Source organism: Lactuca sativa, chromosome 7 (genome assembly GCF_002870075.4).
Source record: "Lactuca sativa cultivar Salinas chromosome 7, Lsat_Salinas_v11, whole genome shotgun sequence".
Lineage (NCBI taxonomy): Eukaryota > Viridiplantae > Streptophyta > Magnoliopsida > Asterales > Asteraceae > Lactuca > Lactuca sativa.
The window spans coordinates 196437842-196453795 of record NC_056629.2 but is presented as its reverse complement, the minus strand read 5'-3'; the positions used below and the strand labels follow the sequence as shown (position 1 = coordinate 196453795).

The 15954-nt window shown below is 37.2% G+C and overlaps 2 protein-coding genes across 2 annotated transcripts; one reads left to right on the top strand and one right to left on the bottom strand.

Annotated features, from left to right (window-relative positions):
• The first annotated feature begins 811 nt into the window (after positions 1-811).
• Positions 812-2415, top strand: LOC111877270 (F-box/LRR-repeat protein At3g58900). The gene is made up of 2 exons (XM_023873793.1): positions 812-1771; positions 2125-2415. Exons 1-2 carry the CDS (start codon positions 812-814, stop codon positions 2413-2415), a joined length of 1251 nt encoding a protein of 416 aa, XP_023729561.1.
• Positions 2416-5851: 3436 nt separating this feature from the next.
• LOC111877267 (COBRA-like protein 10) lies at positions 5852-8167 on the bottom strand. The gene is made up of 2 exons (XM_023873790.3): positions 7465-8167; positions 5852-7362 (listed from the first exon to the last, which is right to left on the bottom strand). Exons 1-2 carry the CDS (start codon positions 8000-8002, stop codon positions 5921-5923), a joined length of 1980 nt encoding a protein of 659 aa, XP_023729558.1. The 5' UTR covers positions 8003-8167; the 3' UTR covers positions 5852-5920.
• Positions 8168-15954: the final 7787 nt, after the last annotated feature.

Genomic DNA, 15954 nt, shown 5'->3' with positions numbered 1-15954 from the left:
CAATATACGTATAATGGGGAACAAAATAAATAGTAATTTACAGAAATTGTACTTATGGTTGATCATTTTATCACATATTACGTACTGTAAAAAAAATCAAATGACATATATATTATGTAATGGATTATACGTTAAAATTTCTGAGTTGTAAAGAATCATGTAGATTGAACTAAATCTCATGGTCGATTTCTATGATTTATTCTAAATATAACTCTAAAATATTTGTGGCTTTATATACGAAAAAGGGTGTTTTTGCATTAATTTCGGGAATTAAGGGACGATTTCTCCCTCAAAACTCACACATTCAAGTTTTAACCGCCATGCCAATACCTACGCCATAACTCTTCCTCATTCTTCGATAAACAGTCGAATACTGTTGATTTAGTCTCTCCGGTTATTTAGCATATCAATGAATTTTACCGATCAACAATTCCAGGGCTTATATATAAGATTTAGTTGTATCTAGGAATTATAATTTTCATCCACGATCCATAAATAACAAGCTTGTCATTAAAGCACAACTCAAAGACTACACTTCTTTAGTTCATTTCCTTTAAATTGAACTTAATTTTTATCGATTTTGGGTCTTACATACAAGTGCCTAGTCTGACCATTTATGTGATGAAATGTTCCTGGTTTAAGGTAATGGATATGGCCTATGGTTCAGCTTGGGTCCTGTGTTATACAGCCTTTATGATCTAGTTATATACGTTGTTTCTTTCTTGAATGTTTTTCAGTTTAGTTGATTATGAAGAAGCTAAACTTGACATTTTGCTTGTAGGCGGTGTTTAGGAAATCAAAGAGGCTAAACATGAGTGAATACAGAGGTCACAAGCAACATGAAATTGAAGATATAGGTGATATAGTCGATCTGGATCATATCAGCAATCTACCAGATTATATTCTTCATCAAATTCTGTCTTTTATGCCCACAAAAGAAGCTGTAAAGACGTCCATACTATCTACAAGATGGAAGAACCTCTGGGTTTCTGTTCCCACCATTGATTTTGATGATGAATTGTTGATGGCTAAATTGGCTGATGGATGGCTTCGGCCTGATGTGACTTCCTTTGTGAACTTTGTAGAAAGAGTCTTACGATTACATGATGCATCAAATATGGAGAAGTTTCGTCTATCATGTTGTGTTTATCGTAATGCATTTCAAATAAGCTCATGGATTTCAGATGCAATCATTCACAATGTTCAGGAGCTTGATATGTCTCTCTTTGCAAAGGATCCATCTGTGATTCCTCAGTCTATGTTTCATAACACATCATTGGTTAGCCTGAAAATAAGAATGAACTGTGCTATTCAACTCCCATCTCACGTTTCTTTTCCATGCCTGAAAACCTTGCACATGTCCTTTGTTCGATTCATGCATGATGATTTTACAGAAAAGCTTTTCTCAGGCTGCCCAGCTCTAGAAGAATTGTCTTTATCAGATTGCAGGTGGATTAACTTGAAGAGCATTGCAATTTCTAGTTCCACATTAAAGAGCTTGAGCATACGTGATCTGACACACTTTGTGGTATTTGATGATCCTACCAGTGGCTGTAAGATCAAGATCGATGCAGCAAATCTTACATATTTTGGATATTTCGGAAACCTATTAAACGAGATCATCTTTAATGATACAATGTCTCTGGACAAAGCATTCATTAAGTTTCCTAATCCCGGAGAGGGGGTAAACAAAGTCGCATGTCGAGCTATTGATCTATTTCAACAACTAAAATATGTAGTGTCTTTGACGTTATCTAATCACACTATGGAGGTAACTCGCAAACGTATTCAATAGAATGTATATATCGATCGGAACTCGCCTCTCTATGCCAAACTTGACAAACTAACTTTTGTGTTTGTGTGTTTAATTTCTTTCCCATTCGAAGACTCTTTTATTTGCAGCTTGTATCAGTTTTCCGGTGTTCACAAATTTGACCCATTTAATGCTGACTATGGAAATCGGGATGAATCATACATTTAGAGTGTTGATGCATTTTCTTTCCTTTTGTCCAGTTCTACAATCTATTTGTTTCTCAGAGGTGGATTGCTCTATTTTCAAAATTTTAAAATATCATCCCCAATGATCATGATATTAATGCAAGATTTTCTAAAAATGTTGTACAGGGATTCATGTGCGACATGCACCTTGGTGAGAACAATTCAACTTGGTCATCGATGCCTATATGCATAACGAACTGCCTCAAGACAGTGACCTTGAAGAATTTTCATGGTTATAATTCAGAAATATGTTTTCTCAAACGTATTTTGAAGACTGCATGTGCTTTGGAGATGATGGATATTTGGTGGTCCAAGACCAAGACTTATCTACGTGATCTGAAGAAGAAAATAGAGGTCAGGAAGGAATTGGAGAAAATTGAAAGGAAGGCTGCAGCTTGTGTCATCAAGCTCTCATGAAATCTCAAGAACACTTAAGTATTTCATTAGCATCTTTGTAATATTTAGGACAACCATTTTTCGAAGCTAGGCATTCTAAGGGACCTTAAAATTTTCCATATTTCTTTGTCTGATTTTGTTAGAAAAATTCACCACACATTATAAAACTTTTTTGGGAAGAAAATTACAAACCACCTAGACTATTTTTGTAGTTTACTCTTAGTTTTTAGTGGGGTAACCTGAATGATAATTAAATGGGTATATATTGGCGTCATAATGATACTTTATCACTTCCTTATTTTATTGACCCCTCTCTTTATTTCCACTACTATATATACTTGTGCATACAACATACAAAGAGAGGTTCAGTCATTTTAACAACTGTATAGTTTCGGAAATTCATTCGTATATCATCCACAAAAACGTGCACTTACAACCCAAATGCAATAAAGTTACACATCAAATCTAGACATAACATCAAGTGTTATCAACCATGAAATGGCATCTACATGTTGGCATTCAAAACATGTTCTTCTCCTTTAGTATTTCGTACTAGCACTACACCGTATCCTTGTCTTTATACCTAAGATGAATATCACACATGCAGATAAAGTGAGCTTGAAAACCTAGTGAGCCTTTTATATTAGTAACACGACAAAATGTACACGAATGATCTTGTTGACAAAAAATACCACTGCAAGTTTGTATGGAGATTTTTTGACATGGTTGATCTTTGAGGTTTTGAAATCTTGCATCAGGGTTCCTTTTCGCACGACAAAGTTTTGGTAATGAAGATGGAAACGACGAAAAAGCCATCACATGAGGAGAGGGGCATGCGTATGGGGTTAACGGCCAAAAAGATTACGGTTAGATAAAACGACCTTTGATGCAAGATTTCAAAACATCAAGGACCAGCCATGTTTAAAAAATCTTCATAAGGACTTGTAGTGGTTTCCTTTTGCCAACCACATGGACACTTGGTGTAGTTTTTTCTAATAATAATGAGTACTAACAAGAAGATAAAATGGCATATAGGAAGACGCAATGCATGCTTATAACATATGTGAGAAAATTTGGCTGAAGCTATAAAGTACATTGTTGTTTCTTGGTAAAAAGCTTTTTTTTTTAGGCAAATTCGATTAAGTTGTTGATATTGTTGTTTGGGATAAGTTCTGATTTTGAAAGGAATTAAAAACGGGGAATTATGTTGGTGGACAAGAAAGGAATAATATCAATAACGGGTAAGCAATTATTTTGTATGTATTAAATTGGCCACTAGCAACTACTAGCACCATATCATTACTAAACCAGTAGAAAATGTTTAGATTATAACAATGTGACCTATAGCGAGTTTCCCCAACTTCATTCCCTGCCAACTAGGCAATCAACATGGCGTCTACGTGGCCAAAAAGATGATATAGACATGATGATTTGCTCCTATGATCTTCACTTTATGTTTTGGTTACTAATAACTACAAATTTTTTATTCCCATCATTTTTTTACTAATAACCCATACATTTAATTTTTTCAATACCAACTTGTTCTCCATGCTACTTTACTTTTTTACAGTTTTGGTCAAAGTTTCATTTTTTATTACGTTGACCCAACTTTTAATTTTTATTATGAATTTGGTCACCATCTTACTTTTACATTTTACAGTTTTGACTAAACTTTTAAATTTATTTCGAATTTGGTTCAAACTATTTTTGAAAACTTTCTCCAACTTTTTTAACAATGTCTTTTGTATGTTTTCTAAAACTTATTTCTTTTAGAAAATACAATTTTACAACTTATTTTTACATTTTTTAAACTTTAAACCTAAATTTTCGGTAGCAACACACAAGATATGCATCCCCTAGTTTGTACATAAAAAAGAATGATTTCCACTAAATTCCTGCTTATGCCTCTATGTGCTAAAAGGTCATTATAACGCTATATTGTACATTGTGAAGATGGTAAAGAAATATTAAAAAAGAAAGAGTAAATTACAGAAATCGTCCTGTGGTTTGGTCAAAATTGCACGTTTGGTCCCTAACTTTTTTTTTGCATTCGGATCGTCCCTGTGGTTCGATTTTGGTTGCGTTTTTTGTCCCTATGGTTTGGTAAAAATTGCATGTTTGGTCCCTAACTTTATGTATGTAAGGGACAATCCGAGTGCAAAAAAAAAGTTAGGAACCAAACGTGAAATTTTGACCAAACCACAGGGACGATTTCAGTAATTTACTCAAAAAGAAATAGAAGTAAATACGGGTTTCTTAATACTTCACGAGAACTTGAAAACACAGGCTGTAGAGCTCCTTTCGATTGTTTCTAATTCCTTACTGACCTCTATTTGCTTCTTTAGACCTCCTACCTGAGTCTTAGACCAACAAATATTCATCCTCTCCAAAACAGTTGCATACTTCAAAACACGTTTGAGGAAACATATTTCTGAATCAGTAGCATGAAAGTTCTTGAAAGTCACAATCTTGAGGCAATTCGTCATGCATATAGGTACTAATAACCAGATTCTATCTTCCTCACCAAGGTCCAAGCACTGTTTGAATCCCTGTATTAAAATAAATAAATAATACGTTAATATCATGATCGTTGACGTGATGTTTTCATTTTGAGTACAAAATGAGTAATCTACCTCGCAGAGATCAAGAGATTGTAGAATTGGACAAAAGTAAAGCAAATCCATCAGTGCTCTGAAAGTATAATAATTCTCGATTTCCTTAGTCAACCTTTGACAATATATATTTTAGGTTGTCTTATCATTTTATATTGGTTTGGAATGTCTAATCCTAGATTTTCATTAGACTTTAGGCTAGTACATCATTTTGAGATGTACTTAGGTTAGTAGCGAGCTTATAATGATATTTTGGAGATTCGAAGACCTTAATATGGATAATTAGATGACTTTTGTTATGTTTGAAATATTAAACGTCGTGATGATAACGTGTCTATTACATTGATTGTGATGATGCAGAGCATATTGAAGACATGACCAAAGAATGTCAATTTCAGTTTTCCAAAATTTGATATTTAGATCCTCTATACAGAGGGTTTTGTAACCCTTTCTTATGCATCTAGAATTTAATAATAAAAACATTTCGTTGTTCTTGCTTTCGTTCAGGTCTTATGCCTTGGCATCCTCCTTTGATAAATTCTTTATAGTATTAAAAACTACTATGTTATGGGACTTGTTTTTACAAAAAAAAAAAATTAATGTATTTACTTGAATGGAAGTTGATCTTTGCAAAAACAACAGTTTTTCTTTTTTTGAAAAAGACATAAAACAACAGTTTTTCTTGTCGGATATCAAAATGAAATATATTTTAATCTACATAAAAAAATATTACACACAATAAAATTTGATTCAAAACATTATTATTTGCATTTAATCGTTTAACGACTTCTTCTATCATTCATCTTACTAATAATACTTCTGTTTAGCTTTCAAACAAAGTGCACTATATTCAGAACTACAATATCAACATTTTTGGCGCAAACTTTCGATAAAGTACAATGAAAGTCAAATCGTCACAAAAACGGCGCCATTGATGGAAGAAAAAAATTAATCAAAATGAATGTAGAAAAGACAATAATCACCGCCGGCAACAATCCTACCGGAGATTGACGACTTCCGACGGAACGCCTGGGCAATCTTCTAGGCAACGCACATTCTTCCCCGTTAAAGATTACCTTCGTCGGGAATCCATCTCCACCCGCAACACGAATTCCCGGCGTGTTTTTCTTCAAAAAAGATATCACCGATTGTTGCTTTCCTGGCACCGGTGGTTCCCCTGGTTTTGACCCGTTCGTCAACCCGATCAAGTAATTCAAACCCGGAAATCCCTTCATGAAAATCATCCTGTCCACCTTTCCCAGTTTCGTTCCATTGAACGAGTAAACATTCTCGTACCCAACAAACGCTTTCTTCAACTGAACGGCGAGAAACCAGTCCTCAAACGGTCGGCGTTGCCAATTGAACATCGTTATCCTCGCCGACCACCCGGTTTTGTAATCACTATCGAGATGCCAGTTCACACTCATCGGACAATTATCCGGGCACGGCAGCTTTTTTGGTAAATCTATGTGTTTGATTTTCGCCCAAGCTTTTGCTTTAATCGTCCGATTAGCAAACGGAACTAGTAGCGCCTCCGCCGGAAGCGGCAACGCTCTCGCATCCTTGTCGCATTTTCTGGTGTCTTCGTCTTCACAACCACATGCACACGTGTTGCATGGAACCACTGAATCAGCGTAATACGCCGAAAATGATACACAACACTTCGCCATTTTCGGTTTAGGTTTTGTTATGTTGCAGGTGACTTGATAACTAGCTATGGCGGAGATCGTGGCTTCGACGCCACTCGGGTCTGGTGTCTCCGTCGGGTCGACCCGGATCGGTTGACTGCACTTGTAATGCGGGTTCACCACGCCTTTGATGTTCCAATTTTGAGGTGGATTTATTGCAGTTCGGTTTAAATCAGGAGGAAGTTTGAAAACATTCATCTGAAATACTGATTTCGCTTTAGTTGCGTTCATAATTTTCGATAGAATCTGTCCATCCCGGCAACAAAACGGCAACTTTCCAACGTGGTCGTCGTCTTTCATGGTGGACGGAAGGTCGGAGATGATTGGTTTTTTCTGACAATTCATGACCTTTGAGAAATCCATATCTTGATAGTATCCTCCGGCAGCACTATAAAGGCATTCGGAAGGATCTTTCTTCCGAGTGAAAGCACCTCGCATGTCGTAAATAAACTCATTTCGCATCCATTCGAAGGTCAAGTTCCAATGATCGAGGCGTCCTAGAGGGTGGTGGTTGTCGATGGTGACCTGAGCTATGTAATTACCCTTAAACGACTGTATAATATCATATGTGAACGAAAGATCAGCTTTTCGACGTGGGAAAAATTTCAAGAGCTTCTTCTTCGGTTTAAATTTGGGATCTTTTGTGCAACATACATGCATCGATTGTCCTGTTTCATTAACAGAGCAACATTAGTCACAGAAAATGCATCGGAAAATGACGTCATTTACTCCGGTGAAAGATAAGTGAGTTAGAGATAATCACGTACTGCCTTTGGTTGTTGCTTTAGGGCATTTAAAGCCTTCGTTTTCAAGTTTAATGTTTGAAGGCATGACATTGCCGCCGAGTTTCACCCCAAACATCGTCCCCTTGATCTTAACCTTCGCCGCCATCTGAGTCAAATCTCCGGCGGTATCAATGGCGGTTCTCAAATCCGCCTGTGGGTATCCAGTCAGGTGAGTTCCATTCTTCCCCACCTTCATCGGAAAACTGTCACCGTTGAGAATCGTCGCTCCGTCAACAGACACCAAGATCTCATCGTGCTGGAAACCGATAAACGCCTGCCATGTTTTCAACTCGGTGGCGCCGGTGTTGACGACGGTTAACTGAGACTTGAAAGCCCATGGCTGTGCGGTGGCGTTCTTGAGACGTGGGTATTCTTTCTGTCGCGAATCGAAGTTGTATTGTAAGAAGATCCCATTACAGGCGTCGACCTCCTTTGGTAAGGTGATCGGAGTTTCTCCATCATCTTGAGCGTTACATATATGGAAAAGCAATAGGAGAAGCCATGATTTCCATGACACTCTCATGTCCTTGATTTGTTGCTCGTTTTAGTGTGGGTTGAAGACTGTAGATTAGAGGTGGTTTCTAAGTTTTGAATGGTGAATTGGTGGAGATCCGATCACCGGCGCACGGCGGAGGAGAATTGTTGGAGTGAAGATATAATTAGAAACGAAATAAGGTTGGGGGAGTGAGACCTGTTCAGCTTGCATTCTCTTCCTCAGTTTTAGCGCTTAATTAGGAAAGAGATGTAAAATAGTGTCATGATAATTTGATAATGGTTTTGATGTGTTCACAAATTTTGTCCTTTATTTTAGGTCGTTTATGCGGTTTTAGTCTTAAAGTTTTGTTTTCTTAAGTTTGGTCCCAAATGTTTCTTAATACAATTTAGGCCCTGTTTGATATATGTCTGACCGAGTCAGCTCAGACATTTTTGGCTGACTCGGTTAGCTGAAGTTGTTTGATAAACAAAATTTACATGGCTGACTCAGTCATCAAGATCTGAGTGAGAAAGAGGTAAAAAGTTAGCTGATTGAAAAATAAAGAAAGGTTTTCCAAACTTACCAATGGGCTTTAAAAATCCAAGAGTGGAAAAGAGGATGATAGGAATCAACCCATCACCTTGCACTCACAAACCAATATATTTACCATCAAACTAGAAGCTTTCTTTTGTTACAGTTGCTCAACCATTTTAAATATTGTATAACATTGATTATTATTATTATTATTATTATTATTATTATTATTATTATTATTATTATTATTATTATTGCATAGAAACATATATAGCATCAGGGTAAAATGGTCATTTTGCATTAGTCAGCACATTCAGTCAGATGTACAATCAAACAACATGGTTTCTTATTTGGTCAGAATTTCTTACTGAGACAGACATTTCTCAGTCAGCACTTTCTCAGTCAGCAGCTATCAAACGGAGCCTTAATCCTTTATTAGAAGTTTTTGTAACACATTTAAGCATTATCTCATTTAAAATGACTATATTGCTTTTTATATGAGAATTATGTGATGGCTCGTGTAAACACAAGGAAGAGGATGCACTATAAAGCAACACAATTTCTTCATATTTGGGTTTGGGATCTTCGAAGCAACGCATGGTCCGTGCCTACCCCGTTTTCTTCTCCTTTCAGCAACTTACTTAGTTTCCAACTTCGGATGACCATAACTTCTTTGTACAAGCTTGAATTTTAGTATTCGTTATATCCACATGTTCGTATTCGAGTCAACAACAATTCTATTTAAGATTTTTCAGTTAAAAAGAACTATATTTCAACTTATAAGTCATAAACTAAGGGTTATACATCACCCTCCTTCATAACTATAAGTTAACACACATTTTACATTCACCTCTTCATATATTCTAGCAAAATAAATGTCTTTTAAGCTCATATTTAGCTTACAGTGTTACATCTCTCTTGTTATCATCAACTATAAGAAACATGTGTTATATACACATACAAAGCTTTCTAAGCGTTTTTGGATCATTACAAACTTCTTGTTGAAGTTAGTCTAAAAATAGATAGATTTTGAAGAGATAAATGAAATTTCTTAAAACTGATGTTTTTATATGACCTAAAATACTAGAACACTTCATGAATAACTTAGAATCATCAAATACTTTGGTATAAGCATAAGGGATCTTAAGGGACTTGGCGAACCTGGAAGGTTGGTTGAATTCGATTGTTTTTGTCCACAAGACAGCCTATGACAAATATGCCATTACTTCTTCTACATAATTCTAAAAGACTTGTTGCTTTTTGCATTGAAACCTACATGGTTAGAGCTTTCAAGCATATAAGATACATAATTTTGGACATTTGGGTCATTCCAAACCTCGAGTTGAAGTTGGTCCAAAAACATTTATTAAGATAATCAAACATTTTTTGTCTTGTTTTTTTCAAACCACCATACATATTTTCAAAATACATAACATATTTTCAAACCAAAGAACATATTTTCAGACCACTAAACATATTTTCAGATTACCAAACATATTTTTAGATCACTGAGCATTTGTATGTCCACCTGATAGCCTATGGAAAAAAACTTCATAACTTTCTCTACACAACTCCGAAAGACTTGCCACTTTATGCATTGGAAACTACACATGCAAAGTTTTCCAAGCATATAGGACACACGGTTTTTGGACTTCCTGATCATTCCAACCTTCTCATTGAAGTTGATTCAAAAATATTTTTTTCAGACCACCGAAAACCATTAATCTTAGTTTTTCTTTTGTAACATCCGCTTCCCGGGTATTATTCTTTTGGATCAACTATTTCTAATCGTGGAAGTTTTGGGTTTTTGAGCTGATTGCAACGTGGTGATGGAGAATCACTATAGTGCAGCCACGTCATCAAGTGCATCTTTATCTACTGCAGCGTGGCAAAGCAGCGGCCACAACACGGTGGCAGCTGGGGTTCAAAACCCTAGATCTCAGGGTTTGAACCCTATTTAATGTTTCTAACTTCTAGAGTAGCCTCATTTGGCAACCCCCATTCCCAAAGAACCCCTCCCTCCCAAAACAAGCCTACATATGTGGTTTTTGAGTGTTTGAGCTCCATTTTGTGAAGGTTGAAGAAAGAAACAGTGTAACGCCCGTAGATCAGGGCTAGTCAATTTAGAGACGATAAGCATCAAAAATGACTTTTTGATGGAAGATTATTTAGAAGGATTAATCTTAACCAAGTTGTAGTATATGTCACAAGGTTTCCGTGCATATAAAGAACGCCAAAATCCGAGTTATAACGAAGAAGTTATGACCTGTCGAAGTTTTGCGACAGAACCGACACGACCTAGCGCGACCCAGCGCGACGTAAACAGTGAATTTAAGGTTGATAGATATCTATCCTTAGTGATCTAAACGAGAATTGAAGATCTCATCGATAGTAGTGCAACGACGGAAAGACAGACGAAAACGGACGTCAGACGTAAGAGTTATGAGTTTATAACGGAGTTTTCCTGTCCCGGCCTACTAAAAATAATATATAAGTAATATAATTATAATATATTAAAAATAAAGTCAAAATTAGCCAATGGAGTCTAAACGAGAGTTGTAGAGCATAATCTCACCTTCGTGGCGATATAAAGAACATCGAAAACGGAGTTCGTATGCGAAAGTTATGAATTTCTAAAGTACGAGGCACGAAACCCCAAAATTGTCAGAGACCACGACGTGGCAAGCAGTGCCACGACGTGGCAAGTCTCCTGACAGCTCCGGGAGTCCCCCAGATGCAACTTGGGATGACGCATGCAGTGACGACCAAGCTCACGACGTGGAAAAAGGGTGCCACGACGTGGCAAGGGCCAAATTTGCTCTATAAATAGATTTGAAGGGCCAGCCGACTATGGTTGCTCCATCCCTTCTCTCCCACTCCCGATACACCCTCTAAGCCCTATTTTAACCCCCCAAAGCCCCGGTATCAACCCCGAGACCCGAAGCAAGTCCCGAAGCACCGAAGATCCCGAGAAGAAAAGAGTTTCCGAGCCGAAGCTCTGTCCGCGAGAAACCCGGTGTGTGAAGTGATCCCGGTTTCACCGAAGAGTTCTACTTGAAGAGTTGTAGTGTTGTCCGAGCATCGTCTAATCAAGTGAGTGTATATTCACTTTCATCTTACACATAGATATGAAGTATTTTATAAAATACGTGCTATGTGTATATATATTGTTGTTTATATGTATTAGTGTGTGGTTACTTTCTTCTAACACATAGATATGAAGTATTTGCTCTGAAATACGTGTTATGTGTTTATATATTGTTTGTCTATTTGAGATGGGCATAGAATTGATGTTTTATACAGGTGTTAAATGATTTAAACTGTGTAAGTATTTATATCTATGAAAATGTTGGGTAGAACATGGGTAGATAGGATAGTTGGTGACTATGGAGTTAGCGCCTATCGTATAAATCTTGGTGACTATGGAGTTAGCGTCTATCGTATAAACCTTGGTGACTATGGAGTTAGCGCCTATTGTATAAACCTTGGTGACTATGGAGTTAGCGCCTATTGAGTAAACCTTGGTGACGATGTGACTTCGTGCCTGTTAAGTGAACCTTGGTGACTATGGAGTTAGCGTCGCTTGAGTAAACCCCGACGACTATGGAGTTAGCGTCTGATAACTATGGATTTAGTACCTGATAGATAAACTTTGGCAGCAATGGACTTCGTGCCAATTCCTTAGGTAAATACTTAGGAATGAATCAATGAAGGATAGTGGATTCTTAGGGTAAACCCTTGAGAAAATAAAGTAGATGTGGGGATGGGTATTTGGGTTGGTTGTTTGATAATTGAATATAATAAATATATTATTGTGGGTTGAAAACCCTATATGCTCACTAGGCTCCCAAGCCTGACCCACTCAGTTTTCTTTGCATTACAGGTAATGGCACAAGGGTATAAGTTGGTGGTCTTGACGAGAGAATTTGGATTATAGATCAGTAGTTATAAATAACTGTTGTAAGGTCTATTTTATATTGTTTATGCTTTTGGTCTGTATCGGAACATGACATCCCGATGTTTTATTATTTAATGAAAAACGTTCTCTTTGAGAAACGTTTTGATAAATTTTATCATATTTTGTTTTGGGAACAAATTCCGCAACTCTTTTAAATCAAAACGATTTACTCTGATTTTATAAAACAAAGCATAAACAAATCGGTCTTTTCTGGCCGTGAAATTGGGGATGTCACAGTTGGTATCAGAGCATTAGTTTAAGCGAACTAGAAATTTGTAGGATTTCTAGACTTAAACTTAGAATTCTAAGCGATGATTGTGAGATGAGTGTCTACCGTATTTTAGACACGAGCACTAGTATATTTTAGGAAGCTGCCTAAAATGCTTTTATGTGCTAAATGTTATATGTTTGCCATATATGATGTTATTTGTTCGGATTTATGGTCTGTTGCCGACCAGATCTGGAAACCTTATGTGTTTAGGATTCTAAGCGTACGACTACGATATTAGAACTAGCATGTAAACGTTTCGGAGTGATAAGGAGATTTATACATCTATCGTAAATAAAGCTTTCTTATCTTAAATTCTCGTCTGATACACTGAACGTCTGCTTGGGTGTACAAAACGTTATGGTAAAGACTCGTAGAGAATTGAGTAAATGGAGGAAATGAAAGGATTATGATAGTGAATGACACCTATCGGAAGATATCGTAAGAGTGGTATCTTGCCTTTAGTTTATGTTTGATAAAATAACGGAACGTTTAGAGGAGTACGGTATGTCTGAAGTAAACCTTCGATTGGCAGGATGATGGAACGATTGGTGTAATTCTTGAAGTTGTCCCATAATCTAGAATTTCCATCACCAATCGAGTTGAAGTATGATTGATGATAGAAGATACGCATGGAAGAAGTCCTAGTAGAGTCTAGGAAAATTTATATGATTAATTGGACACATTCGTATGTGTTAAATTGTTTGGTGATTTTAGGACTTGGGGACTGCGAGACAATATTTGGGACGAGTATGAGTAGGTGTGAATAGTAGTAGAGATCTATACTACTGGAAGCACAGGACTCACGCTTGGATCATGGGAAGTCGCAAGGTTACCAAGAAGCTTGTAATTGAGTTTGTTTTTATTCAAGTATGTCGTTACCATTGTTTCGGTAATGACTAAAAAGATGATTGATATCCTGACCCTAGTGGTCATATCAAATTGAGTCCGACTATGATGAGTTTGTTACCTGGTTCAGAGAACCGAGTTCGATGTAGCATTTGACTTAAGTCAGAAGATTGAAATGATACATGCTAAAATGTGATCATATCACATTAGAATATGAAGGAAGGTATATTCCATTTTGGAGTTTAACTCTAAGAGACTTGAGTCAAAGCGTTGCATCATATGATGAGAGGTCATTAGAACGTGACCCATCGATCTGTTACAATATATAAGGGGAAGTACTTATCCTAAGAAGAAGAAGGAGTCCTAAAAAAAGGATTTATTTTGTAACTCGAAGGTTACGATTGAAAGTCCAACATAGTACGAAGAGCAGATGCAGGATTGAGCATCAAGGTTATTACTTAGGATGGAGAGATAACTTATGGAGTCAGTATACGAATCCTGTTTCGTTGATGATTCCGAGACGTAATCATCCTAAGGGGGAGATAATTGTAACGCTCGTAGATCAGGGCTAGTCAATTTAGAGACGATAAGCATCAAAAATGACTTTTTGATGGAAGATTATTTAGAAGGATTAATCTTAACCAAGTTGTAGTATATGTCACAAGGTTTCCGTGCATATAAAGAATGCCAAAATCCGAGTTATAACGAAGAAGTTATGACCTGTCGAAGTTTTGCGACAGAACCGACACGACCTAGCGCGACACAGCGCGACGTAAACAGTGAATTTAAGGTTGATAGATATCTATCCTTAGTGATCTAAACGAGAATTGAAGATCTCATCGATAGTAGTGCAACGACGGAAAGACAGACGAAAACGGACGTCAGACGAAGGAGTTATGAGTTTATAACGGAGTTTTCCTGTCCCGACCTACTATAAATAATATATAAGTAATATAATTATAATATATTAAAAATAAAGTCAAAATTAGCCAATGGAGTCTAAACGAGAGTTGTAGAGCATAATCTCACCTTCGTGGCGATATAAAGAACGTCGAAAACGGAGTTCGTATGCGAAAGTTATGAATTTCTAAAGTACGGGGCACGAAACCCCAAAATTATCAGAGACCACGACGTGGCAAGCAGTGCCACGACGTGGCAAGTCTCCTGACAGATCCGGGAGTCCCCCAGATGCAACTTGGGATGACGCATGCAGTGACGACCAAGCCCCCAACGTGGAAAAAGGGTGCCACGACGTGGCAAGGGCCAAATTTGCTTTATAAATAGATTTGAAGGGCCAGCCGACTATGGTTGCTCCATCCCTTCTCTCCCACTCCCGATACACCCTCTAAGCCCTATTTTAACCCCTCGAAGCCCTGGTATCAACCCCGCGATCCGAAGCAAGTCCCGAAGCACCGAAGATCCCGAGAAGAAAAGAGTTTCCGAGCCGAAGCTCTGTCCGTGAGAAACCCGGTGTGTGAAGTGATCCCGGTTTCACCGAAGAGTTCTACTTGAAGAGTCGTAGTGTTGTCCGAGCATCGTCTAATCAAGTGAGTGTATAGTCACTTTCATCTTACACATATATATGAAGTATTTTATAAAATACGTGCTATGTGTATATATATTGTTGTTTATATGTATTAGTGTGTGGTTACTTTCTTCTAACACATAGATATGAAGTATTTGCTATGAAATACGTGTTATGTGTTTATATATTGTTTGTCTATTTGAGATGGGCATAGAATTGATGTTTTATATAGGTGTTAAATGATTTAAACTGTGTAAGTATTTATATCTATGAAAATGTTGGGTAGAACATGGGTAGATAGGATAGTTGGTGACTATGGAGTTAGCGCCTATCGTATAAATCTTGGTAACTATGGAGTTAGCGCCTATCGTATAAACCTTGGTGACTATGGAGTTAGCGCCTATTGAGTAAACCTTGGTGACGATGTGACTTCGTGCCTGTTAAGTGAACCTTGGTGACTATGGAGTTAGCGTCGCTTGAGTAAACCCCGACGACAATGGAGTTAGTGTCTGATAACTATGGATTTAGTACCTAATAGATAAACTTTGGCAGCAATGGACTTCGTGCCAATTCCTTAGGTAAATCCTTAGGAATGAATGAATGAAGGATAGTGGATTCTTAGGGTAAACCCTTGAGAAAATAAAGTAGATATGGGGATGGGTATTTGGGTTGGTTGTTTGATAATTGAATATAATAAATATATTATTGTGGGTTGAAAAACCTATATGCTCACCAGGCTCCCAAGCCTGACCCACTCAGTTTTCTTTGCATTACAGGTAATGGCACAAGGGTATAAGTAGGTGGTCTTGACGAGAGAATTTGGATTATAGATCAGTAGTTATAAATAACTGTTGTAAGGTCTATTT